This window comes from Talpa europaea (genome assembly GCF_964194135.1).
Source record: "Talpa europaea genome assembly, chromosome: 3".
NCBI lineage: Eukaryota > Metazoa > Chordata > Mammalia > Eulipotyphla > Talpidae > Talpa > Talpa europaea.
The window spans coordinates 62,227,912-62,254,360 of record NC_140069.1 but is presented as its reverse complement, the minus strand read 5'-3'; the positions used below and the strand labels follow the sequence as shown (position 1 = coordinate 62,254,360).

The following is a 26,449-nucleotide window of genomic DNA, read 5'->3' as shown; positions in this document are numbered from 1 at the left end:
GGATTCCTTGGATGTCTTTCTCTTGTCTTATTGCCCTGGCTAGGACTTCCAGTATTATATTGAAAAGCAGTGGTGAGAGTGGACATCCTTGTCTTGTTCCAGATCTTAATGGAATTGCTTTCAGCTTTTCACCATTGAGAATGATACTGGCTGTTGGCTTGTCATAGATGGCCTTTATGATGTTGAGGTATGTTCCTTGTATCCCAAGAATTTCAAGGGCTTTTATCATGAATGGGTGTTGCACTTTGTCGAAAGCTTTCTCAGCATCTATTGATATTATCATATGGTTTTTATATTTCTTTTTGTTGATGTGTTGGATAACGTTGATTGATTTTTGGATGTTAAACCATCCTTGTGTCCCTGGAATGAATCCTACTTGGTCGTGGTGAATTATCTTATGGATACATTGTTGGATTCTGATAGCTAAAATTTTATTGAGGATTTTTGCATCAGTGTTCATTAAGGAGATTGGCCTGTAGTTTTCCTTTTTTGTGTTGTCCTTGTTCGGTTTTGGTATTAGTGTAATGTTGGCTTCATAAAACGTGTTTGGTATTGTCCCTTCCTTCTCAATTTTTTGGAAGAGTTTGTGAAGGATAGGCACTAATTCGTCTCTGAATCTTTGGTAGAATTCATTTGTAAATCCATCAGGTCCTGGGCTTTTGTTTTTGGGGAGGTTTTTGATTACCATTTCAATTTCGCTAATTGTAATTGGTCTGTTTAGGTGTTCTATTTCTTCTTTATCTAGGTGTTTGGGTGATTGTAGAGTTGTAGGAATTTGTCCATCTCCTCTAGATTGTTGAACTTGTTTCCATATAACTGTTCATAGTAGTTTCTGATTATTCTTTTGATTTCTGCTGTGTCCGTTGTGATTTCTCCTCTTTCATTGATGATCCTGTTTATTTGTGCTTTCTCCCTTTTTTCCTTTGTGAGCCTGGCTAGGGGTTTGTCTATTTTATTGATTTTTTCAAAGAACCAGCTCTTGGTTTCATTGATCTTTTGGATTGTTTTTTTAGTTTCAATTTCATTTATTTCTGCTTTGGTTTTTATTATTTCTTTTCTTCTACTGGTTTTGGGGGTTTTTTATTGTTCTTTTTCTAGATCTTTGAGCTTCGAGATTAGGTTGTTTCTTTGAGTTCTTTCTTGTTTCTTGATGTGAGCTTCTATTGCTATATATTTTCCTCTTATTACTGCTTTTGCTGCATCCCATACATTTAGGATATTGGTGTCTTCCTTGTCGTTCAATTCAAAAAAATTTTTAATTTCTTCTTTGATCTCCTCATTAGTCCAGTGGTCTTCCAGTAGTGTGGTTTTTAATCTCCATGAGGTAGGAAAGTTCCTTGCCTTCTTTTTATGGTTTATTTCTAGTTTGATGCCTTCATGGTCAGAAAAGATGGTTGATATGATTTCAATCTTGGTGTATCTGTTGATGTTTGTCTTGTGCCCCAGTATGTGATCGATCCTGGAGAATGATCCGTGTGCGCTTGAGAAAAATGTGTACTCCGTTTTTTTGGGGTTTAGTGTTCTATAGATGTCTGTTAAGCCCAATTACTCTAGGTCCTTATTTAGAGCTTTGGTTTCTTTACTTATTTTTTGTCTTGTTGATCTATCCATTGTTGATAGTGGTGTGTTGAAGTCTCCCACTACGTATGTGTTTTCTCTGATGTCAGTTTTCAGAGAGGACAACAGTTGTCTGATATATTTTGGTGCTCCTTCGTTTGGTGAGTATATGTTAATGAGTGTTATTTCTTCTTGAAGTATTGTCCCCTTGATCATAATGTAGTGACCATTGGGGTCTCTTTTTATCTTTTTGAGTTTGAAATCTGTTTTATCTAATATAAGTATAGCTGTTCCTGCTTTCTTTTTTGGTCCATTTGCTTGTAGGATTGTTTTCCATCCTTTAACTTTGAGCCTATTTTTATCTTTTGTAGCTAAATGTGTTTCCTGGAGACAGCAAAAGGTTGGGTTTTGTTTCTTAATCCAGGCTGCAACTCTGTGTCTTTTTATTGAAGAGTTTAGTCCATTTACATTTAGAGTTAATATTGATATGTTAGCATCTGTATTTGCCATTGTGTTTGTCTTTCCTTTGATTTTATTTATTTATTCTTGTAATAACTTTTTTTTTTTGGCCTTCTTTCATTGTTATTCGTCCCTCTGAGGTTCTGGCTTTAGGACTCCTTGTAGTGTTTTTTGGAGTGGGGGTTTAGTTGCAATGAAATTCCGGAGTTTCTGTTTGTCTGGGAAGGTCCATATTCTTTCTTCAAAGAGGAAGGAGAGCTTTGCGGGATAGAGTATTCTTGGTTGGCATCTGTTTTCTTGGAGTCTGTTAACTATGTCCCTCCACTCTCTCCTTGCCCGTAGTGTTTCTTCGGAGAAGTCTGATGTCAGCCTGATTGGTTTTCCTTTGAATGTTATCTGTTTCTTCCCTCTTGCCAGCTTCATTATTTTTTCCTTGTCCTGGATTCTTGGGAGCTTTACTATTATGTGTCTTGCTGTATTTTTCCTTTCGTCGTGGAAGTTTGGTGTTCTTCTTGCTTCTTGTATATCAATTTTCAGCTCCTTCTTCACATTTGGGAAGTTCTCTTCAATTATCTCTTTGAATATTTTCTCTGTTCCTACATCTCTCTCCTCTCCTTCTGGTATTCCTATAACTCTTATATTTCCTTTCCTCATGGAGTCAGATAGTTCCCAAAGTCTTTCCTCGTTCTTTTTCCTTTGTACTTCTCTTTCTTTTTCTGTTTTGGTTCTTTTTATTTCTGTGTCTTCAAGATTACTTATTCGTTCTTCCATTTCATCTATTCTGCTTTCATTGCTTTTCCCAGAATTCTTTAGTTCTTCCATTAATTCTTTGATCTCCTGCATTTCTTTTACTTCCCTCTTTAGGGACTCAATTTCTTTCTTCTGACCATTGTTTTCCCTCTCTAGGGACTCAATTGCATTCTTCTGATCGTTGATTATTTTTCCCTTATCGTTGTTTTCCTTTATGACTTCTGTCAGTTTTTTAATCACGGCAATTTTAAATTCTCTTTCTGGAAGGCTCAGAAGTTCTTCCAAGTTACTGTCGTTGCAATCTGGGGGCTGGTTTTCTTTTTGTGGTGTGCTTTTTCTCTGCAGAGTTGCTAGGTTGCGTGTGGTTCTTCTCCTCCCTACTGTCTGTTTTCTAATTTGCCGTATGCGTTGGGACACTGTGTTGTTGGGACTGGCCGGCATCTTGGGTGGGCTTCTCTGCTCCCCTCTGGTTCCTCCAGGAGTCATCTGTCAGTTTCAAGCAGTCTTTATTGGAGAAAGGTCCCTGTTGTAAAATGCCGATGTGGGGACACACTCCCCTGTGCGCCTGGTCTGCCCCGGCGGTGGGTTCCTGCTCCCCCTCTGGGCTTGGACTGCAGGCCAGAGGGGGTCTGGCGTGGGCGAACTTCCCCCGCTCACCTCTGGCTCCTGAGGAAGCCTTCTGCAGGTAGTCTTTACTGAAGAAATGTCCCTGTTCTAAAATGGTGATGTGAGACACACTCCCTGCGCGTCTGGTCTCAGGCACACTCTTCTGCGCTCCTGGTCTGCCCCGGCTGTGGGTGCTCGCTCTCCCTGTGGGCTCAGACTACTTGTTCGGAAGGGGCCCGGTGTGGGCTAACTCCCCAGCTGGACACTAGCTCCTTCAGGAGCCTCTGCTGGCTTCAAGTCGCTAGGTGGCGCCAGAGATCTCTCCTAGAGCCCTTGGGGAGCTGATTTTCCACCCCGTGGGACAGGGAGCAGAGTGGGGACGGTAGGGTACACCTCAACGGCTTTGGGGTGCTTTATCTGCCTTGTGCCCCACCGTCGTGGGGAACCCACGCCCCTAATTTCGTGCCCCGGGTCTCAGTTCCAAAGCCCTTAGTTCCAGGATGCGGGCTGTAGCCCAGATCAGTGGCGCGGGAATGGCACCTTTTGAATCCCGCTTCCCTGCCTGGGCGCCTTGTTCCTGCTCACTCAGGGAGGGCCTCCGCGGTTTCCGCGCAAGCTGTGTGCTGGTGCTGGTCTCCTCCTGGGGGGCGGGGCTCTCTTTAATGGCGCCTGGAGCTCACCTCCGCGGCGGATCCTGCAGGGTTCTCCACAGCTCCCGTTCACAGGGTGTGGTGGCTGAAATAGTTCCTTTCCACTCACAGTCCCTCTTGCTGCGTCCGTTTTTCTTGTTGGCTGTTTTGGTTTGTTGTTTCCCTCCTCTCTGCTGGTCGGAGAGTGCTGCCTCTGTGGGCGGGGGAGGGGAGCAGGGTTCTGCGCTTCCCTCCCTTCTGGTCCTCTTTTATGGCAACTTTCTTCTTTGGGCAGTTTGCTGGAGTCGTCCGTTTATCTTCAGTGTCCCAGTTCTCACTGGGACCTGCCGCTTTTCCTCCCTATTAACTTTTTTTAATGGGATATCTTACTCGCAGCGTCTCCTCGCCGCTATGTTGCTCCGCCCCTTTCCCCCAGGATGATTTTAAATCCTGAAAGTTTCTGATTTTACTTTGATTCTGATACTAATTGAGAGTTAAAGCCTTGGGTTTTTGCTCCAAATTCTAATTTTACCAGTTTTCCACAACAATTTCAGTAACTGGTATCATTGCTGTCACTTAGTGAAGATAATTCTAGAATCTAAGCCATAGTATAGATTGGAATCTCCACCTGGTCACTTGTCAATTTTTGATCTTGAGCAAATAAATCACTTAACCTCTCTGAGCTTCAGTCATACTCTGCAAAATGTGATTACTACCTTAGGTATTGTGAGGGTGATAAGAGACTGTTTATAAACTAAGTATGCATTTTATAGTAAATGATCAATAGACTCAGATTTAAAAAAATATTTAATTTTTCTTTGTTAAAATTGTGTCATAATATTAAATTTCAGGTGTGCATCATTAAAAAATCAACCTATTATATACTACATTAAATTTATCTATAAAAGTCCAGTTTTGTTCTTCACCATACACTTGATCCCTTTAACCATATCTACCCACCCTCCTTCCCCCTACTCCTCTGCTAAACACTGATTGATTGTATAGTCTAAAAGTTCAGTTTATTTTTTAAGATTTATTTTTATTTATTTATGCATAAAAGAACTGTGGTGTAGGCCACAGGTACAGGGGTGAGAGGATTCACCAGAGACAGAGTGGGGAGCAGAACAGGCAGATCTACTAAAATACACTGCTGAGGGGAGCGGCAGGTGAGACAGGGGAGGTCTGCAACACCATGTGGGTTAAGCAGCAGTGGCTGGCAGTAGCTTGATAGCACTGAAACATTAACCCCTGAGGCACCAAGGAGGCCCCTAAAAGTTCAGTTTTTAATTTAGTTTATCTCTTTGTTTGCTTTCATTATATACCACATATGAGTAAAATCATTTGGTATTTATCTTCTCTCTCTGACTTATTTCAGTAAGAATAATTCTGTCTCGGTTCATCCTAGAGCCTAGATAGGCTTTCATCTTTTTTTTTAATAAAGTACAGTAGTACTCCATTTTGTATATATTCCACATCTCATTTGGATTTACATTTCACTAATAAAAAGAGCTAATGAATGTATTTCATATGCTTGAAGAATCTTACATATCTTTAGAGAAGTGTCTGTTCAGATCCTTTGCCCATTTTTCAATTGGGTTGTTCATTATTGTTGAGTTTATGAATTTTATGTATATTTATCATATGATGTGCAAATGATTTTTCTCATTCAGTAGAATGTCTTTTCATTTTGATGATAGTTTCTCTTATTGTGCAGAAACTTTAAAATTTGATGCTCCATTTGAAACTTACCATTTTCTGTATCAGTTGAAGATTTTGATTTATAAAATTCATGTGTCTTGTTTACATACATTTTAAGAGTGAAACTAAAAAAATTCTCTATAATCTTGCCTTTTTACCTCTATATATTTTTAATTAACAGGTATTAATTCAAGAACACATTTGGGAGTCAGTAGTGGTGGAAATGGCTGGGGTAAACAGTATTAACTTACTGGTTGTGTTTGCCACTTATTATTATTATTATTATTCAACTGATATAACAGTTGAATTTATTTAGTCAACATTTACTGCATTTCTATTACATAGTTACTTTATTTTAAAAAGAAACAGTTCTCCTCCTTATGTGCACCTCTCTTTTATCACTGCTTATAATTGGATATGTAGTGATAATTCTGTATAAAAATAGAATTGGACTTCAGTATCTACCAAATCCTCAATCCCTGGATCACAGATAATTAATCTCTAGTTACTGGTGTTTGTAAGCAACTACCATCATTTATGTCCATTTTATAATTCAAGACATGAAACAATTGAGAGGATTGTTCCAGAAATATTCTAAGAAACCTCACTCTTACTATTATAATTTTTCTCTCACAAAATCTTAGAGTCTTCTCAAACAGTTATTTGATTTTAAGATGGGAAGAACAAGAAAAGCTACTGAAGAAATTGTAGTAAACCTAGATTACAGAGAAGTTTGGCAGTAGTTTGAAAACTGGATAAATTATTGTTTCTATTAAAAAGCAATGATGAGAATCTCTGTGGTTAACTTTTCTAGTAATCAAGCAGTCTTATAAATTCCCTTAAATTCCAGCCCTTTCATAACATCTGTGGGGGACTTTTCCAGATAAAGAGGACACTAACAATTTTATTAAAATTGATTCAAATTTTCAAACATGTGGCTTTTTGTAGCAGAGGATAGTGAAGGCAGGAAAAATATATTGAAGTGGTAATGCACAAAAACTAAGGTATAATTGATGACATTGATTACAAAATATGATTATACATTCTCCTCCTATTAACTTAAATAAGGGATCAGGAAAAAGAATAACTATAAGAAAGAAAATATCAAAATCAACAAACAACTATGAACCAGAGGCACTCTATCGGGAGTGGGGGGTGGGGAAAGGAGGGAGTGGGGTCAAAATAAGGAGATTGTAATTGTATGGAGAATATAAAAATAAAATTTAAATTAAAAAATAGTTAAAAAAAGATAAGCTACAATGTATATGTACTGCATGTTTACAGAATTCTTTTTCTTTATATGTGAGACTTAATACATAGTATCTGAAGTCATATATATTTTTTGCATATATGATGGTAGAATTGTGCTTCTAACTTAGTGATAATGTTCAGTGTAGGTAATACAATGATTTTTGGAGAGGTTGTTGAATAAGTGATCTAAAATGTGTCAGAGAATTGTGTGGAGGAAGTAATGCTTAATGTAAAATTTTCTGTAGGTGTGGAGACATCCCATTTAATAATTTATTAAATTATTAGAAAATACCATAATAAGCAAATTAAGTTAAAAGTGAAAGGGTACAAAATTAATATTAAAAAAACATATTGTAGGGCCTCCCCGGTGGCGCAGCGGTTGAGTGCTGGGTTGCGAAGCTGCCCACAGCCTCTGCAGCACCAGTTTGATCCCCAGCCGCTGGCGAGGGTCCCACATGGTGCTCAGACCTCTCCTGCCGTGCCCGCTGCTTCCCTTAGCAGTGTACTTCATCAGTCTGCCTGTTCTGCTCTCCACTCTGTCTCTGGTGAATTCTCTCACCCTCCTGCGCTTCTGGCTGTACTCAGTGCTTGTATAAATAAATACATAAATCCTTGTGGAGAAAAAGGAACTCTCCTGCACTGTTGGTGGGAATGCAAACTGGTCCAACCACTATGGAGAGCTGTGTGGAGATTTCTGGACCTACTAAACATAGAGCTTCCATATGATCCAGCAATTCCACTCCTAGGTATTTACCCAAAGGACACAGAAACATCAATTCCAAAGAACACCTGCACCCCTATGTTTATAGCAGCACTATTTACAATAGCTAAGCTTTGGAAACAGCCCAAATGCCCAAAAATAGATGACTGGATCAAGAAGATGTGGTACATATATACCATGGAATATTACTCAGCATTCAAAAAAGATAAACACATGCAATTTGCAGCAACATGGATGGCGCTGGAAGGGATCATGCTCAGCGAAATAAGCCAAAAAGAAAAAGAAAAATACCGGATGGTCTCACTCATAGCAGGAATCTAGAAAACTTAAATAAGGGACCAGGAAAATGAATAACTATAAGAAAGTGAAAATCAAAATCAACAAAAAACTATGAACCAGAGACACTTTTAGGGGGGCGGGGGCGGGAGGGGAGGGATTGGGGTCAGAATGTTGCATGTGCAGTTGTATGGGGGAATATAAAAATAAAATTTATTATTTTAAAAAAATAAAATAAAAAAAAAGAACCAAAAAACAAAACAAAACAAAAAAATTAAATAAATAAATACATAAATCTTAAAAAAAAGTTATATTTCTATACGCTGTTAGTGAACTACGAGAAAAAGGAATGAGATCACAATACCATTTACAACTGCACCAAAGAAAATGAAATACCTAGAAATAGGGATGAGAGATCTGTATACTGAAAACTATCAAACATTGATGAAAGTAGTGTAAGAAAACTGGGCCTCCCTGGTGCCTGAAGGGGTTGTCTCAGCACTGTGAAACTCTTGGCAGCTACTGCAGTACTTTCGATCCCTGGCCGGGGGCCAACCCACATGGTGCAGCAGACCTCTTCTGTCTCACCTGCTGCTCCCCTCAGCAGTGCATTTCAATAGACCCACCTGTTCTGCTCCCCACTCTATCTCTGGTGGATCCTCTCACATCCCTCCTGCCCTATCCCCTGCACCTCTGTCCTACATCCGAGCTCTGTATGCATAAATATATAAAACAAATCTTTTAAGAAAAGTAATGGAAGAAAACCCAAATAAAGGTAAAGTAATTCCATGCTCATAGATTGTAAGAATTAATATTGTAAAAATGTTTATACTATACAAAGCAATTTAGGAGTCAGTGCAATTACTATTAAAATTCAAATGGCATTTTTTTCACATAAAGGAAACAAGCAAATACTAAATATTTGTATGGAACCATAAAAGATCATGGATAACTAAGTTTGAGAGAGAAGATAAAAGTTGGAGGCATGTTCTCTGCTTTCAAACAGTATTTCAAAGCTATAGCACTTAAAACAGTATAGTATTAGCATAGAAACAGACACATAAATCAGTGGAACATAGAAAGTTCAGAAATAATCACTCAGATATGGTTAATTTACTTACAGCAAAGAACTCAAGAATATACAATGGGGAAAGTATCTTCAATATATAGTGATAGGAAAACTGGACAGCCACTTTCAAAGAATGAAATTGAACCACTGTATTTCAAAAGCATAAAAATTAGCTAAAATGGATTAAAACCTTAAATATAACACGTAAGACTTCTGTAAGGAAACATAGGTGTTACTTTTCTTGATATTAGATCATTTTGTGTCTGACTTCAAAAGAAAAAAAAAGAAAAACAAAAACAAAAAGCAACAGGAAACACCAAACCCCACAATAAGTAAGTGACAATAGATCAAGTCAGGAAATCAACTAAATAAAAAGACAACCTATTCACAGGGAGAAAATATTTGCAAACCATAAATATCTTATAAGGGTTAATATCCAAAATGTATAGAGAACTCACATAACTTAATGGAAAAATATAAGCAATGGGATTTAGCAACACACAGATGATGTATATAAACATTTTTTCCAAAAGGACGTAAAAATGTGCAAGCTTCTTGAAAAGACAGTCATCATCATTTATCATTGTGGAAATGCAAATCAAAAGCACAATGAGATATAGCCTTACACCTGTTAAATAGAATCTGTCTGCAAGGCAAGAACTAATAAGTGTTAGCAAGGATGAGAAGAAATGGGAGCCTTTGTGTACTGTTGATGAGAATGTAAATTGATGCAGCCAGTGTGGAAAACCATATGGAGATTCCTCAACAAATAAAAGAACTATCATATTATCCAAAAATTCAACTTCTGTGTAATTATTTGAAAAAATGTAAATTATTCAAAAAGATGTTCATTGCAGTGTTGATATAGTAGCCAAGATATGGAAAACAATCTAGGTGTCCATCAATGGATGAATTGATAAATTGTAAACAAGGAAAACAAAAGACTATAAATAATTAGGACTACATCAAATTAAAAAGCTTCTGCACATGAAAGAAACCATAACCAAAACAAAAACACACCGTACTGAACTGGAGAAAATATTCAACACACCATATATCTGTTAGTGGGCTGATATCCAAGATCTACAAAGAATGCATGTAAATTAACAAAAAGAAAACAACTCAATCAAAAGTTGGCCAGAAAAGCTAAATCGGCAGTTCTCAAAAGAAGACATACAGATGGTCAATAGGTACATGAAAAATTGGCTATTATTACTTATCATTGGGGAAATGCAAATCAGAACTACAATGGGAGAGCACTTCATTCCTTTTAGAGAAGGCCCATATCAAAAAGACCAAAAACAGTAAGTGCTGGCAAGAATTTGGAGAAAAAGGATCCTTCTTACAGTGTTGGTGGGAATGTAGATTGGTCCAATCCCAATGGAAGTCAGTACGAAGTCTTCTCAAAAGATTAAAAATGAATCTAACATATGAGCCAGAAATTCCACTCCTAGATATATACCCCATGAACACAAAAACACTAATTTGAAAGGAAAATTGCACTCCCAGTTTCATTGTAACACTATTTTCAGGTAAGCTATAAGATCAACCTAAGTGCTCAGAAACAGATGACTGGATATTGAAGATGAGATATATATACATAATGGAATACTACTTAGCAATCAAAAACATAAACTTCTACAATTTTAGGTAACATAGATGGAGCTGGAAGGGATAGGCTAAGCATAGTAAGTCAGAAAAAGAAAGTCAAATACCAAGTGGTGCCATTTACATGTGGAATATAGAGACAGTTAATAAAAGATCAGATAAGACCAATTCAAAACTAACCTTTTAAAGCTACTATAGGTGGATCAGAGCAACATGGCGGCGAGGAGACGCTGCGAGTAAGATCTCCCATTAAAAACAGTTAATAGGGAGGAAAAGCGGCAGGTCCCAGTGAGAACTGGGACATGGAAGATAAACGGGTGACTCCAGCAAACTGCCCGAAGAAGAAAGTTGCCATAAAAGAGGACTAGAAGGGAGGAAAGCATAGAACCCTGCTCCCCTCCCCCACCCACAGAGTCAGCACACTCCGACCAGCAGAGAGGAGGAAAAAAACAAACTAAAACGACCAACAAGAACAAACTACGCAGCAAGCGGGACTGTGAGTGCAAAGGAACTATTTCAGCCATCACACCCCGTGAACGGGAGCTGTGGAGAACCCTGCAGGATTCGCCTCGGCGGGGAGCGAATGGCTCCCGGCGCCATTAGAGAACAAAAAGACTCTGGAGGAGACCCACACACAGCCCCGGGCCGGCCGGTAAGCTTGCGCGGAAAAGCGGCGTGCTTGGCGCGCTTGACAAGCAAAGGTAGATCCGGATCACGGCTGCCCAGGTCCCCGCGCCTGCGACCTAGGCTTGCAGGAGACATGCGGAGGCCATCACTGAGGTGAAAGTCCCTCACTGAGTAAGCAGGAACCAGGTGCCCAGGCACGGGAGCGGGGTGCAAAAGGCGCCATTCCCGAGCCACTGAACTGGGCTACAGCCCGCATCCTGGACCTGAGGGCTTTGGAACTGAGACCCGGGACATGAAATTCAGGGCGTGGGTTCTCCACGACGGTGGGGCACAAGGCAGACACAGCACCCCAAAGCCGTTGAGGTTTACCCTACCATTATCGATCTGTTCCCTGTCCCACGGAGGGGAGGGGGCGTTGAAAAGCAGCCCCCCAGGACAATAGGAGAGATCTCTCCCGCCACCTAGCGACCAGAAAAAAAAGTCAATAACACCCCATAGAACAGGGAAATTTCTTAAGAAAAGACTTCTTGAAAAGGGCAGAAGGCTTCTGGAGGACCCAGTGGCCAGCTGGGAAGTTAGCCCACGCCAGGCCCCTTCCAACCAGCAGTCTGAGCCCAAAAGGGAGAAGGGACCCATGTCCGGGGCAGACCGGGAGCGCAGAAGAGTGTGCCTGAGACCGGATGCACAGGGACTGCGTCCCGCTTCGCCATTTTAGATCAGGGACATTTCTTCAGTAAAGACTGCCTAAAACCAGCAGAAAGCTCCCCCAGAAGCCAGAGATGGCTCCTGGAGGAGCCAGAGGGGAGCGGAGAAGTTCACCCAAGATGCTGGCCAGTCCGAGCAACACAGTGTCCCAATGCATATGATAAATTAGAAAACAGACAGTAGGGAGTAGAAGAACCACACACAACCTAACAACTCCTCAGGAAAGAAGCACACCACAAAAAGAAAACCACCCCCCAGATTGCAACGACAGTAACTTGGAAGAACTTCTGAGCCTTCCGAGCCTTCCAGAAAGAGAATTTAAAATTGCCATGATTAAAAAAGTGACAGAAGTCATAAAGGAAAACAATGATCAGAAGAAGGAAATTGAGTCCCTAAAGAGGGAAAACAATGGTCAGAAGAATGAAATTGAGCCCCTAAAGAGGGACGTAAAAGAAATGCAGGAGATCAAAGAATTAATGGAGGAACTAAAGAACTCTGGGAAAAGCAATGAAAGCAGAATAGATGAAATGGAAGAACGAATAAGTACTCTTGAAGACACAGAAATAAAAAGAACCAAAACAGAAAAGGAAAGAGAAGTACGAAGGAAAAAGAATGAAGAAAGACTTCGGGAACTATCTGACTCCATGAGGAAAGGAAATATAAGAGTTATAGGAATTCCAGAAGGAGAGGAGAGAGATGTAGGAACAGAGAAAATATTCCAGGAGATAATTGAAGAGAACTTCCCAAATGCGAAGAAGGAGCTGAAAATTGATATACAAGAAGCAAGAAGAACACCAAACTTCCACGACGAAAGGAAAAATACAGCAAGACACATAATAGTAAAGCTCCCAAGAATTCAGGACAAGGAAAAAATAATGAAGCTGACAAGAGGGAAGAAACAGATAACATTCCAAGGAAAACCAATCAAGCTGACATCAGACTTCTCTGAAGAAACACTACGGGCAAGGAGAGAGTGGAGGGACAAGGTCAACAAACTCCAAAAAAACAGATGCCAACCAAGAATACTCTATCCCGCAAAGCTCTCCTTCCTCTATGAAGAAAGAATAAGGACCTTCCCAGACAAACAGAAATTCCGGAATTTCATTACGACTAAACCCCACTCCAAAAAATACTACAAGGAATCCTAAAGCCATAACCTCTGAGGGACGAATAACAACGAAAGAAGACCAAAAAAAAAATTTAAAGAATAAATAAATAAATTCAAAGGAAAGACAAACACAATTGCAAATACAGATGCTAACATATCAATATTAACTCTAAATGTAAATGGACTAAAGTCTTCAATAAAAAGACAGAGAGTTACAGGCTGGATTAGGAAACAAAACCCAACCTTTTGCTGTCTCCAGGAAACACATTTAGCTACAAAAGATAAAAATAGACTCAAAGTTAAAGGATGGAAAACAATCCTACAAGCAAATGGACCAAAAAAGAAAGCAGGAACAGCTATACTTATATCAGATAAAACAGACTTCAAACTCAAAAAAATAAAAAGAGACCCCAATGGTCCCTACAATATGATCAAGGGGACAATACTTCAAGAAGAAATAACACACAGTAACATATACTCACCAAACGAAGGAGCACCAAAATATATCAGACAACTGTTGTCCTCTCTGAAAACAGATATCAGAGAAAACACATACGTAGTGGGAGACTTCAACACACCACTGTCAACAATCGATTGATCAACAAGACAAAAAATAAGTAAAGAAACTAAAGCTCTAAATAAGGACCTAGAGCATTTGGGCTTAACAGACATCTGTAGAACACTAAACCCCAAAAAAACGGAGTACACATTTTCCTCAAGCGCACATGGATCATTCTTGATCACATACTGGGGCACAAGACAAACATCAACAGATACACCAAGATTGAAATTATACCAACCATCTTTTCTGACTATGAAAGCATCAAGCTAGAAATAAACCATAAAAAGAAGGCAAGGAACTATCTTACCTCATGGAGATTAAAAACCACACTACTGGAAGACCACTGGACTAATGAGGAGATCAAAGAAGAAATTAAAAAATTCTTTGAATTGAATGACAAGGAGGACACCAATATCCTAAATGTATGGGATGCAGCAAAAGCAGTAATAAGAGGAAAATATATAGCAATAGAAGCTCACATCAAAAAACAAGAAAGAACTCAAAGAAACAACCTAATCTCGAAGCTCAGAGATCTAGAAAAAGAACAACAAAAAAACCCCAAAACCAATAGAAGAAAAGAAATAATAAAAACCAAAGCAGAAATAAATGAAATTGAAACTAAAAAAACAATCCAAAAGATCAATGAAACCAAGAGATGGTTCTTTGAAAAAATCAATAAAATAGACAAACCCCTAGCCAGGCTCACAAAGGAAAAAAGGGAGAAAGCACAAATAAATAGGATCATAAATGAAAGAGGCGAAATCACAATGGACACAGCAGAAATCAAAAGAATAATCAGTAACTACTATGAACAGTTATATGGAAACAAGTTCAACAATCTAGAGGAGATGGACAAATTCCTAAAACTCTACAATCACCCAAAGCTAGATAAAGAAGAAATAGAACACCTAAACAGACCAATTACAATTAGTGAAATTGAAATGGTTATCAAAAACTGCCCCAAAAACAAAAGCCCAGGACCTGATGGAATTATAAATGAATTCTACCAAAGATTCAGAGACGAATTAGTGCCGATCCTTCATAAACTCTTCCAAAAAATTGAGAAGGAAGGGACAATAGCAAAAACGTTCTATGAAGCCAACATTACACTAATACCAAAACCGAATAAGGACAACACAAAAAAGGAAAACTACAGGCCAGTCTCCCTAATGAACACTGATGCAAAAATCCTCAATAAAATTTTAGCTATCAGAATCCAACAACGTATCCATAAGATAATTCACCATGACCAAGTCGGATTCATTCCAGGGACACAACGATGGTTTAACATCCGAAAATCAATGAACGTTATTCAACACATCAACAAAAAGAAATATAAAAACCATATGATAATATCAATAGATGCTGAGAAAGCTTTCGACAAAGTGCAACACCCATTCATGATAAAAGCCCTTGAAATTCTCGGGATACAAGGAACATACCTCAACATCATAAAGGCCATCTATGACAAGCCAACAGCCAGTATCATTCTCAATGGTGAAAAGCTGAAAGCATTTCCATTAAGATCTGGAACAAGACAAGGATGTCCACTCTCACCACTGCTTTTCAATCTATACTGGAAGTCCTAGCCAGAGCAATAAGACAAGAGAAAGACATCCAAGGAATCCAAATAGGAAAAGAAGAAGTCAAACTATCACTATTTGCAGATGATATGATAATATACATAGAGAACCCCAAAATCTCCACAGAAAAACTAATTCAACTCATCAATCAATTCAGTAAATTGGCAGGATACAAAATCAACACGCAAAAGTCAGTAGCCTTCCTATACACAAACAATAAATCTGAAGAAGAAGAAATCAAAAAAACCACCCCTTTTATTATCGAAACAAAAAAAAATCAAATATTTGGGAATAAATCTAACAAAAGATTTAAAGGACCTATACAAAGAAAACTATAAAACACTGTGAAAAGAAATAGAAGAAGACACAAAGAAATGGAGAGACATCCCCCTGCTCATGGATTGGAAGAATAAACATTATAAAAATGGCCATCCTACCAAAAGCAATATAAAGATTCAGTGCTATTCCAATCAAAATTTCAATGTCATTCTTCAAAGAAATAGAACAATTATTGATGAAATTCATATGGAATCACAAAAAACCCCGAATAGCCAAAGCTCTACTGAAAAAAAAAGAAGGAAATGGGGGCACCACACTCCCAGATTTCAAACTATACTACAAAGCCATAATCATCAAAACTGCATGGTATTGGAATGGGAACAGACATACAGACCAATGGAATCGAATAGAAAATCCAGAAATAAACCCACAGATTTATGGTCAACTAATCTTTGACAAAGGAGCAAAGACTATGCAATGGAGCAAAGAAAGTTTGTTCAATAAATGGTGCTGGGAAAACTGGGTCGCTACATGCAAAAGAATAAAGCTTGACCACTACCTCACACCATACACAAAAACCAACTCAAAATGGATTAAAGAACTAGACATAAGACCTGAAACCATAAAATACATAGAAGGAAATATAGGCGAAACACTACGTGATTTGCACATCAAAGACATCTTTACAGACACATCACCCAAAGCAGTGATAGTGAAGGCAAAGATAAACAGCTGGGACTACATCAAATTAAAGAGCTTCTGCACAGCAAAAGAGACAATAACAAAAACAAAGAGAAACCCTACCAACTGGGAGAACATTTTTGCATACAACACTAATGATAAAGGACTGATCACAAAAATCTGCAGAGCTGATGAGACTCAAGAACAACAAAGAAAATAATCCAGTCAAAAAATGGGCAGAAGAGCTAAAAAGAAACTTCTCTGAAGAGGAAATGCAAATGGCCAACAGACATATGAAAAAATGTTCAACATCACTTGTCATCAGGGAAATGCAAATCAAAACTACCATGAGATACCATCTTACACCAGTGAGAATGGCACATATTAAAAAAACTAGCAACAACAAGTGTTGGCGAGGGTGTGGAGAAAAAGGAACTCTTCTGCACTGTTGGTGGGAGTGCAAACTGGTCCAACCACTATGGAGAGCTGTGTGGAGGTTTCTGGACCTACTAAACATAGAGCTTCCATATGATCCAGCAATTCCACTCCTAGGTATTTACCCAAAGGACACAGAAACATCAATTCCAAAGAACACCTGCACCCCTATTTTTATAGCAGCACTGTTTACAATAGCTAAGCTTTGGAAACAGCCCAAATGCCCAAAAATAGATGACTGCATCAAGAAGATGTGGTACATATATACCATGGAATATTACTCAGCATTCAAAAAAGATAAACACATGCAATTTGCAGCAACATGGATGGCGCTGGAAGGGATCATGCTCAGCAAAATAAGCCAAAAAGAAAAAGAAAAATACCGGATGGTCTCACTCATAGCAGGAATCTAGAAAACTTAAATAAGGGACCAGGAAATTGAATAACTATAAGAAAGTGAAAATCAAAATCAACAAAAAACTATGAACTGGAGACACTTTTTTGGGGGGTGAGGGACGGGAGGGGAGGGATTGGGGTCAGAATGGGGGTGTCGCAATTGTATGGGGAATATAAAAATAAAATTTATTATTAAAAAAAACAGACACAGTATTGTCACTACAATGATACCTTATTTCCCTTTCTAGTCACATCCACCATGCTTACTCTATTCCCCAGACTCCTTGTTCTTAACACCTGGCAACTACTAGTCTGTGCCATATACCTCTAATTTTCTTAATTCAATACACTTGTATAAGTGAAACCATACAGTATGTTATCCATTTAATTGGCTTTTTCATTCTATCATTTTCTAATGATTCATTCAAGTAGTTTGAGCCTTTTTATTGCTGCATATTTGTTCCTTGTTATGTATTTCCTTTTGTTTAACCAATCACTCATTGAAGGACATCTGGATTGCTCTCTTTGGGGCTTTATGAACAAAGTTGCAATGAACATTTATGTATAGTTTTTTTGATAATGTTAATAGAATATATTTCCTCTGGCATCAGTATCCAGGAATGCAACTGATGTAGTCATATGGTGTTCGCACATGTAGTTTTTACATGAAATTGCTATATTTTCCATAGTGACACCACCATTTTATAGTCACACCAACAATGTATACATAATCCATTTGCTCAGCATCTTTGTCAATATTTAGTGTTTTCTTCTTTTTTAACAGGCATTCTGATGGATATGCAATGATTTTTTTAATTTTCATTTTGATTTATATTTCCATAAAGGTAATGGTGTTGGCCATATTTTCATGTGTTTATTTGCCATCTTTATAGTCTCTTTAGTGAAATGTTCTTTGCTTATTTTGTAATGGACTTTGCAATTTTGTAAAGATTTCTTTGTATATTGTACATTCTAGATTGTTTTTGGATAGATGGTTTGCAATATTTTCTCTATCTGTAGCTTGTCATTATCCTCTTAACAGGGTGATTTGCAGGGCAGACTTTTTCATTTCGATGAGGTCCAGTTTATTAAATTTTCCTTTTATGGATTACACTTTTGGGATTGAGAACTATTTGTGTAGCCCTCGATCATAAAGGATATTTTTCCTGAAAGTTTTTGTGTTTTACTTTTTTGCATTCAGTATGTGATTCAGTATTCAGAGTCAGGCTCTGGCTTTCAGAGACCAGTACAGAAAGTGGTGTTCACAGGATGAGTGTGGGGGATGGTTAAAGGACTAGGTCTGCAAGTGGCTTCTGTTACATTTATTCACATTCCATTAACAAGAAATGAGTCATGTGGTCTTCTATTTAATTTCAGAAGAGGCAGGGAAATGTAGTCTTCTTGCGTAAGGAAAAAGAGGAAATGGTGTAGTAAGCATGAAGCCTCTCCGTACCATACTAGGACACCAACCATTTATACCATAAGACCCAAATTTGATGACATGTGGATAAAATCTATATAGGCAAATAAAATATTTAAACTATGTAGAACAAATTAACTGATTTTTTTGGAAGGTGCTAAAATAATACATGGTTTCAATATCATCTGTGTACCTTTTCTTAAACCAGTCCAATACAATATAAATATTAAGTGATGAATACTATTTTAAATAATATAAACTATTTATTGCATGCTTCAGTAGAGCTTTATAAACTCTTTAACTCCATTTTTGTTTCTGCTTAATCCCTCCAGGACAGCTTGACTTTTCTCAGAATCTCATATACTTTAGTTCTAAATCCAGTTCTGAGTCTTTCTGCTTACAGGGAAAACATGTCTAACAATTTAAATTATTAATTTTTACATAAATATTTTGAAATTAATTAAACCTGCTAATCTACAAAATATTTTTAAATCAGTATCTTGTCATCTTCATGAGTTTTCTTTATAGACTCCACAGTAGCCCTTAAAACTAATTTCAGCATTCTGGTAACAATTCGTTTTTCTTCAAAGGAGACAAGGAGATGGATATTTTATTTTTATAGCACTTAAAGATAAAATGAAAGAAAGCATTTTCAGGGATGACATTCCAGGCAGAGGGAACAGCATGTATAAAGGTATTAGAATCATGAGTATTAATCATTTATGGCAGTGGTTTTCAAAGTGTGGTTCCTGGATCCTCAGCATTTGCATGGGGATCTTGTTAAAAATTCAGTTCTTGGAGTCATTTTTTAGGAAGATCATTCATTCTGATTTACCTGGCATTGTACTGCTTTTAGCACTGAAAGTCCTGCGTCCGGGGAAGCCTCTCCCTTCAAGGCAACCTGGGACAGTCACCTTAGTTTGTCTACTCCAGGACTACTGAGTCATTAGTGTGAGGTACACAATCTGCATTTTTATATCCCTTTTGGTGGTTCTGATGAATGCTTAAGTTTGAGCCATGGATTTAGAGACTATGAAAAATTTGGCATAGTTCAATGATGGGAGTATGTGATTGTGGAATATTTTGAAGAGCAAGCAACAACCAGGCAATGATGGCCCTTGTATGCGTTGGTTAAGAGTTTTATTCTAGAGCCTCCCTGGCGGCACAGACTGTTGAGCACAGCACTGTGAAGCTGTTCACAATGCCTGCAGCGCCAGTTTGATCCGGGCCCCCAGGGAGAGAATCCCACATGGTGCAGCAGACCTCTCCTGTCTCGCCCTGCTGCTCCCCTCAGCAGTGTATTTCTTCAGTCTGCCTGTTCTGTTCCCCGCTCTGTCTTAAGTGAATCTTCTCACCCTCCAGCGCATCTGGCCTGTACCCGGGTTCTTGCATAAAAATAAATAAATCTTTTTTTAAAAAAAGTTTTATTCTATAGCTGGTAAGTATTAAATCATTGACACAAGTATTTTTGATTAGGGGGGATATATTTTGAGTTCATTTTTTGTAGAGAGTAAAAAAAAAAAAGAAAAATACCAGATGGTCTCACTCAGAGCAGGAATTTAGAAAAACTAAATAAGGGACCAGGAAAAAACCTAATTATAATAAAGTAAAAATCAAAATCAACAAGCAATTACAAACCAGAGACACACTACAAGATGGGGGGGGAGGGAGTATAATCAAAACAAGGGGGGTGGGAATTGTATGGGGACTGTAACCAAGATGAAAATGCATATACATAGTGCAAAAATGAAAAATGAAAAATAAAAAAAAAACTATCACTAGTTAAAATATTTCATTTTATGTCTATATGAAACTATGTTGTGTTTTAACCAACTCTAGTTTACAAATTAATATAAAATAAAGAAACTTAAAAGATTACTGATTTCATTTCGTACTGGCTCTGTATATGTTGGACAGAGTTCTGAGTAACTTTATTTTCTAACTTATCAACATACATAATTTGTATAGACTTAATCTAAATTTGAACTGTAATATTTTCTATGTGCATATTTTACAAATGAAAAGTATCACTAGCTCATCAGATATATATATACACTTTGTAAGATATTAGATCCGATATTATAAATACAGTTCATGAGACCAAGAACAATTGCAGAATTGTTCTAATTTCAACTTTTTGGAAAATCAGATTTACTCATGAAACATGAAACCTTGAAATATTTTTAAGTTCGAACCTCTTTTTCAAAACTTGAACTAATACTTGGATCATACATACTCATAGCACATTTTTTCCCCTTTAATTTGTGTTTAGGAAATGGCTGGTTTCTTGATGATGTAGTAGTCAAGGATCCTACAACAAATCATGAATATACCTTCTTCTGCCACAGGTTTGTGTGCTTTTACATTGAACAAATTAATGTAACTTCCAAGTTCATGTATTTTGGAAAACTTGATAGCTTATTCAGTTATTCACGGTCATTTATGCTTTCTTGGATACCTTTTGTAAACAGTATTTGTAGCCATTGCTTTTTCTATTTAGCGATGTCTATTATGTTTATCATCATTGCTGATTATACAAATTTATTTTTTTGTAAATTAAGGTTCTAAAAATATTTTATATTCACATACTAGTAAGAATAAAACAAGTCTATGATAAAAATTTTATTTTCTATGCCTGAAAATAAATAAATAATAAATGTTGTATGTGGTTTTTCCTACCATTGTGACATTGTTGACCCACTGTCACTAAATCTTGATTTTTGTTATTTGCCCAATAATGGCGATAGATTTGCTTTTTTCAACTTTCTTGCCTTTTTACCCTTAGCATATGGAACCAATAATAGCTATTTATGAAATCACTGATTCTAGTTGGAACTGTAATTGATGGTAAGAGAAGGTAAAATAATTGGCCCAAATGGATGTAAATTCTATGACCTTGACAGACAGACTTATTTATTAAGTAATATCACCTGTGGCTTAGGGAAAAGCATATTCCATCTGTACCTGAAAGCAACTTCTACCTCTGTTGTACTCTCATAATCCTTTTATAATTCTCTTTTTCCATTTTTCTATTCTGCTTGTAACCACTAAATATCTACAATATTTCCAGTTGCTGTTATCCATTATTTCTCACTGATAACTGCTAGAAGATTGCCAATGCTTAGTGTAGATATAAAGTCAGAATATACTTAATATACTTTCCTTTCCACAGATGGCTGGATCAAGGGGAAGATGATGGTAAAATTGTCAGAAAACTGTATGCCAGTGATAATAGTATCGTCTCTGCTAGTGAGTGATGTGATTCACATTTCTTTGGAAATTCTTTTATGATATTTGAGGAAAGCATGGAAGTGATGAAATTAACTATCCTCTCTTTTCTTTATATTCTCAGGGCAAAAGCTAGAACTTAAAAGAAAAGAAACAGTAAGATTTTATTTTTGGCTTTAAGTTGTTTCATACAAACAATGTCCAAATAGCTCTGTGATGTGTTAAAACCAAATATATAAAATTTAGTAAGGGGTATTTCTTAGTAATCTCTTTATCTGCTCATACTGGTATTTTTTTTTTATTTGTTCTGTTTTTCTATTTAGTGGGCTGCAGAAAGCTGGAAATTTATGAAAGGAAATACTCTTCAATTCTACAATAAGCTTACTGGAGGGTTTGTCCGTCTGCATCCAGATGGTTCCGTTGATGCAGTTGGAGAGAAGACAGATAAATATGGTAATATCATGGGGGAGGCACATGGTATGCTGGCAGTTTTGGAACTGGAAAAAGGCAGATTTCTAGGCCTAATTTAATTCACAGATAAACTTCTTTTTTCAAATGACTATACCATTGTTAGGATATTTAAATGATTAATAGATGACAGACTTCAAACTTTGTCAGATACCACTATGCAGAATAATACATCATTAAAAAACTTATTATTTATTTGAAGAATAAAATGTAGGCAGTTAATATTAACTGCTCATAAAAAGCAACAGTTTTAACTCTTAAATGGTATAGCCATTTAAGGAATTTTTTGTTTTACTAAGTATTAAATACTTATTTTGTTCCAAATGCTGTTAAATAATTTGAGGGGCACAAAATAGCTGAGACATCCTGAGTTCCAGAGACTTGTAATCTAATGAAGAAGACTAATATCTACAATAATTCTAATAATAGTATTTTTTTATAGCTAGTGTCATATTAAAAGTACAAAGGAGGGCCTGCCCTGGTGGCTCAGGGCTGAGGCTAGTGCTGTCACCGCCATGGCTTGAGTTCAATCCCTGGCCAGGGAGCTAGCCCACATGGCACAGCAGACCTCTCCTGCCTCACCTGCTGCTCCCCTTAAAAGTGTATTTCAGTAAATCTGCGTGTTCTCCTCCCCACTCTCTCTCTGGAGAATCCTCTCACCCTCCGCACCTCTGGCCTACACCCTAGTTCTTGTATGTATAAATATAAAAAAATTACAAAAGAAATACTAGACAAAGAAAAACTAGATTTGATGTCACATAATCATGACCATAAGAATTAATGAGGAAGTAAACTGATAATGGTAGCTCTTTGAGTATAACCCAAACCAACCTCCTTTTTCTCTTGAAATACAGACCTTCACTATTCAAACAAAACCTGCCTGCTGCATCTGTGAATATAATTTTGCTGTACTGAAATAGCTTTTAAGATGTGCTAGAGATACTAACTTACTTAAATAGCATTTTTTCAAAACATAACCTTCATTTCATATTAGGGATCCAAGGTAATAAACCATTTTTCTCCTCTGTGAAAATATGTGGGAGTCTAGGAATATTTTTCAGTTGCTTTTCATCAGAATTAATCTGTTCTTTAGATATTTTCCTTACTTGTTGGTTTCCACCTGGGATCACTTATTTGTTTATATCATTTACAATGGCCTATCATATCCTATTCTCTGGGGTTCTTGCCAATATTCATGCTCACTTTCCTTGTTGAATGTAGCAGATTGTATTTCCGAATGTGGTCATAAAAATCTCCCCACTGTTAAATCAAAAACTGCGGAAGGGCTGCAATTGTATGGGGAATATAAAAATAAAATTTATAAAAAAAAAAGAAAAAGGCTTAATTCTACCTTTGGAATTTTTTCAAGTAAAAAAAGAAAAAAAAAAAACTGCGGAAGATCTAGGTTTTCCCCTACTTACAGAGAATATAAGAGCAGTAAGTCAAAAACTAAGAACATTTTTCCCATCATAGCAAATACAGTAGCCAGAGCCATATCTTATGTCAGTTCCTCAAGCCTCAGTCATCCCAATATCATGAGATGAAGACCTGATGGTAACTACATAGGCAGTTGGGTGAATTAAAGGAGGGGCATCCCCAAATCAGGAAACATCACTTTATCACTTTTATGTATATAGAGTTGCCACTTTCAGAGGGTTGGGGGAAGAGAATGAAAGAGAGAGTAAGGGCAGGGGTGGGGTAGGTGAGAGAGAGAGAGAGAGAGAGAGAGAGAGAGAGAGAGAGAGAGAAAAGAGGGGAGATGAGAGAGAATGAGAGAATGAGAAGATTTGTTTTTACTATTTTGGAATGTTTCCTTATACAAATATTTTATGAATGCCTTTATTCAGAGGAACTGGACCATGAAGGAAGATGACAGCAGTAGGGAGAATTGTCTTCAAACACCTGTCCCATAAGTTAGTTTATAAAAAGACCTTGCCACTCCCATGTTAGGGTGGAGTTAATATTCTCAGCTCTTGTTAGGTCAGGTCTTTCTCTGTTTTGACTAATTGAATGCAGATGAAACAACGTTCTAACTTTCAAAATCTGTATCTTTATCTTTCACTTCTTGGATTAATCTTGGAAACCAGCCCTTATGTTACGATTCAGCCTAGACATCCATTTAGAGAGACCCCTCAGGAAAGAACTGATGCCCTATCAGCCAAGTTTCCTAGCCCACTTTAACCCAGCAAATTTCCAGTTTGCAACTAGCATGAATTGCCAGGCATGTGAGCCCCTGTGCAGGCCAAACTAGCAGATAGTTGATGAAATTAGAGAAACTTTTTACCCATTAGTGTTTCTGGTATCTTCATATGCTAGTCCCTTAATACAGAAGATAGAATGAGCTTTCCTAAAAAAGGACAGATGCGGGAGTATGCGTAAAAATGACAGTTTTATGCCAAAAGGTCCTTTATGTGTGACAGTTACTTGCAGTATTACTTCCTGATGTTATGCCCAGTCTTCCATAAATTCACACTCATGAATAAGTTTTCCCATGTTTGGAAAGTGTTGTGAGAAACAGTGCTGGCCCATGGACATCTTTTCAGGAAAATATTTTAAGACCATGTTGTTGAAACATTTTGACTTAAAATTTTCATTCCTCAAAATGATATTTCTTTCTTTCTTTTTTTAATCACAATGGACCAGTCCTATTTAGTTATCAAACTGGTTGTGAATTTAGCTGTTTCCACACTCAGAGACTTAAATAGCTCATTTCTCTGAGAGTTACTGAACCATTTCTTGGCAACACTGGTTCTAAAAACAGATGCAGAGCATGAAAAGATCTTTGAAATGCCACAGGGAGCTTCATTTTATGGTCATAAGCCCTTAGGTGTTAAAAGCAATTCTGTACCAACATTGACAATGAAAATTACAAGCATCTTCCTGTCTCTATTGAAATATAGAACTATAAGGATCAGACAGCCAAAACAATTCAATGTTTAACACTAAACCCCTGATGACTATTTTAGGTCAGGGCCAATTTCAGAAACTTCCCATCCCTTGAAATTTCCTAAGATTTTCTATTAAACATAGATTCATGTAGTTTCCTCATTTTACAGTAATATTATTTTTCTTTGCCAAATACAGTGTACTTTATTGAGATACATGACAAGGCAGGCCTCCTTAAGCTTCCTGCCTTCTCCAGGGAGTCAGGGTTGGACTGTGGCAGGTCAGGAGCATTTAGACTTTGGACGAGTCGGGAAAGGACTCTCCAGCAATGGAAGGTGCCTCTCTTCCACTTTTTAATTTTTTTTAATTTTAATTTTTTTAAAGATTTATTTTATTATGCATACAAGAACTGGGGTACAGGCCAGAGGTGTGTGAGTGGGGATGAGAGGATTCACCAGAAATAGAGTGGGGAACAGAATAGGCAGATTGACTGAAATATACTGCTAATGGGAGCAGCGGGTGAGTCAGGAGAGGTCTGCTGAGCGATGTGGGTTGCTCCCTGGCTGGGGATTGAACTCGTGCTGCGGCAGCTGCGGATAGCTTCATAGGTTGTGTCTTAACCCCTTGCGCCCCCAGGGAGGCCCTCTTCTACTTTTTAAAAATATATCCAAAAGGGAAAGTTTTTTATATAAAAAGGGAATGGAAAGTAACGGATGCTTGTACCGAGACAACAGGCAGAGAGTTGCTTTGGGAAAGAATAGCCTGCATAGTCACAGATGAACAGGAGAGCGGTTGCTGCTGCCTTGCAAAGGAAAAAGTTTCATGAAGAGAAATGCCTGCATGGTCACAGGTGAGCAGGAGAGCTGCCCCTCTTCCTCTTGTGCTGGGGCTGACAAATTTCCTCTGGGTTTTCCCCAGAGTTGTAGATGGCACAGAGACTGAGAAATTTAGCACTGGTGGTCCAGGGGGCTCTAACTCCTTGGAGGCCATGTTGACCATGAGGTCCATCATCTTGTTGCTATAGCCAAATTCATTGTCATATAAGAAATGAGTTTGACAAAGTGTGCATTGAAGGCAATGCTAGGCCCAGCATTGAAGGTAGAAGAGTGGGTGTCACTGTGAAATTGCAGTAGACAGCCTGGTTCTTAATGTACCCCTTGAGGGTCCCTATGATGTCTTCTTCACGACGTTCTTGATGTCATCATATTTAGCAACCTCATTCAAGTACCAGGTCAGATCCACAACCCACATGTTGGGGTAGAGAAATGGATAATGATGCTAGTCATTTTCCCATTCAGTTCAGGGAAGCCCCTCAGCCATCATGCCACAGCTTTCTCAAGGGGCCATCCATAGTCTTATGGGTTGAGCGATGGCATGGACCATGGTCATAAGTCCTTCTATCATGCCAAAGTTATCATGGATGATCTTGGCCAGTGGGGGAAGCTAT

General features: G+C 37.8%; 1 protein-coding gene across 1 annotated transcript in view; it reads left to right on the top strand.

The window, feature by feature from the left end:
* Nucleotides 1–26,449, top strand: part of RP1 (RP1 axonemal microtubule associated) — a gene marked incomplete at its 3' end in the record, with an annotated part of 246,194 nt that overhangs the window by 111,931 nt on the left and 107,814 nt on the right. Inside the window, exons 8-11 of the mRNA XM_084230564.1 lie at nt 20,693–20,768; nt 21,593–21,669; nt 21,773–21,804; nt 21,972–22,101. Of these exons, the coding sequence (XP_084086690.1) occupies nt 20,693–20,768; nt 21,593–21,669; nt 21,773–21,804; nt 21,972–22,101 (315 nt within the window). The remainder of the gene's footprint in view (nt 1–20,692; nt 20,769–21,592; nt 21,670–21,772; nt 21,805–21,971; nt 22,102–26,449) is intronic.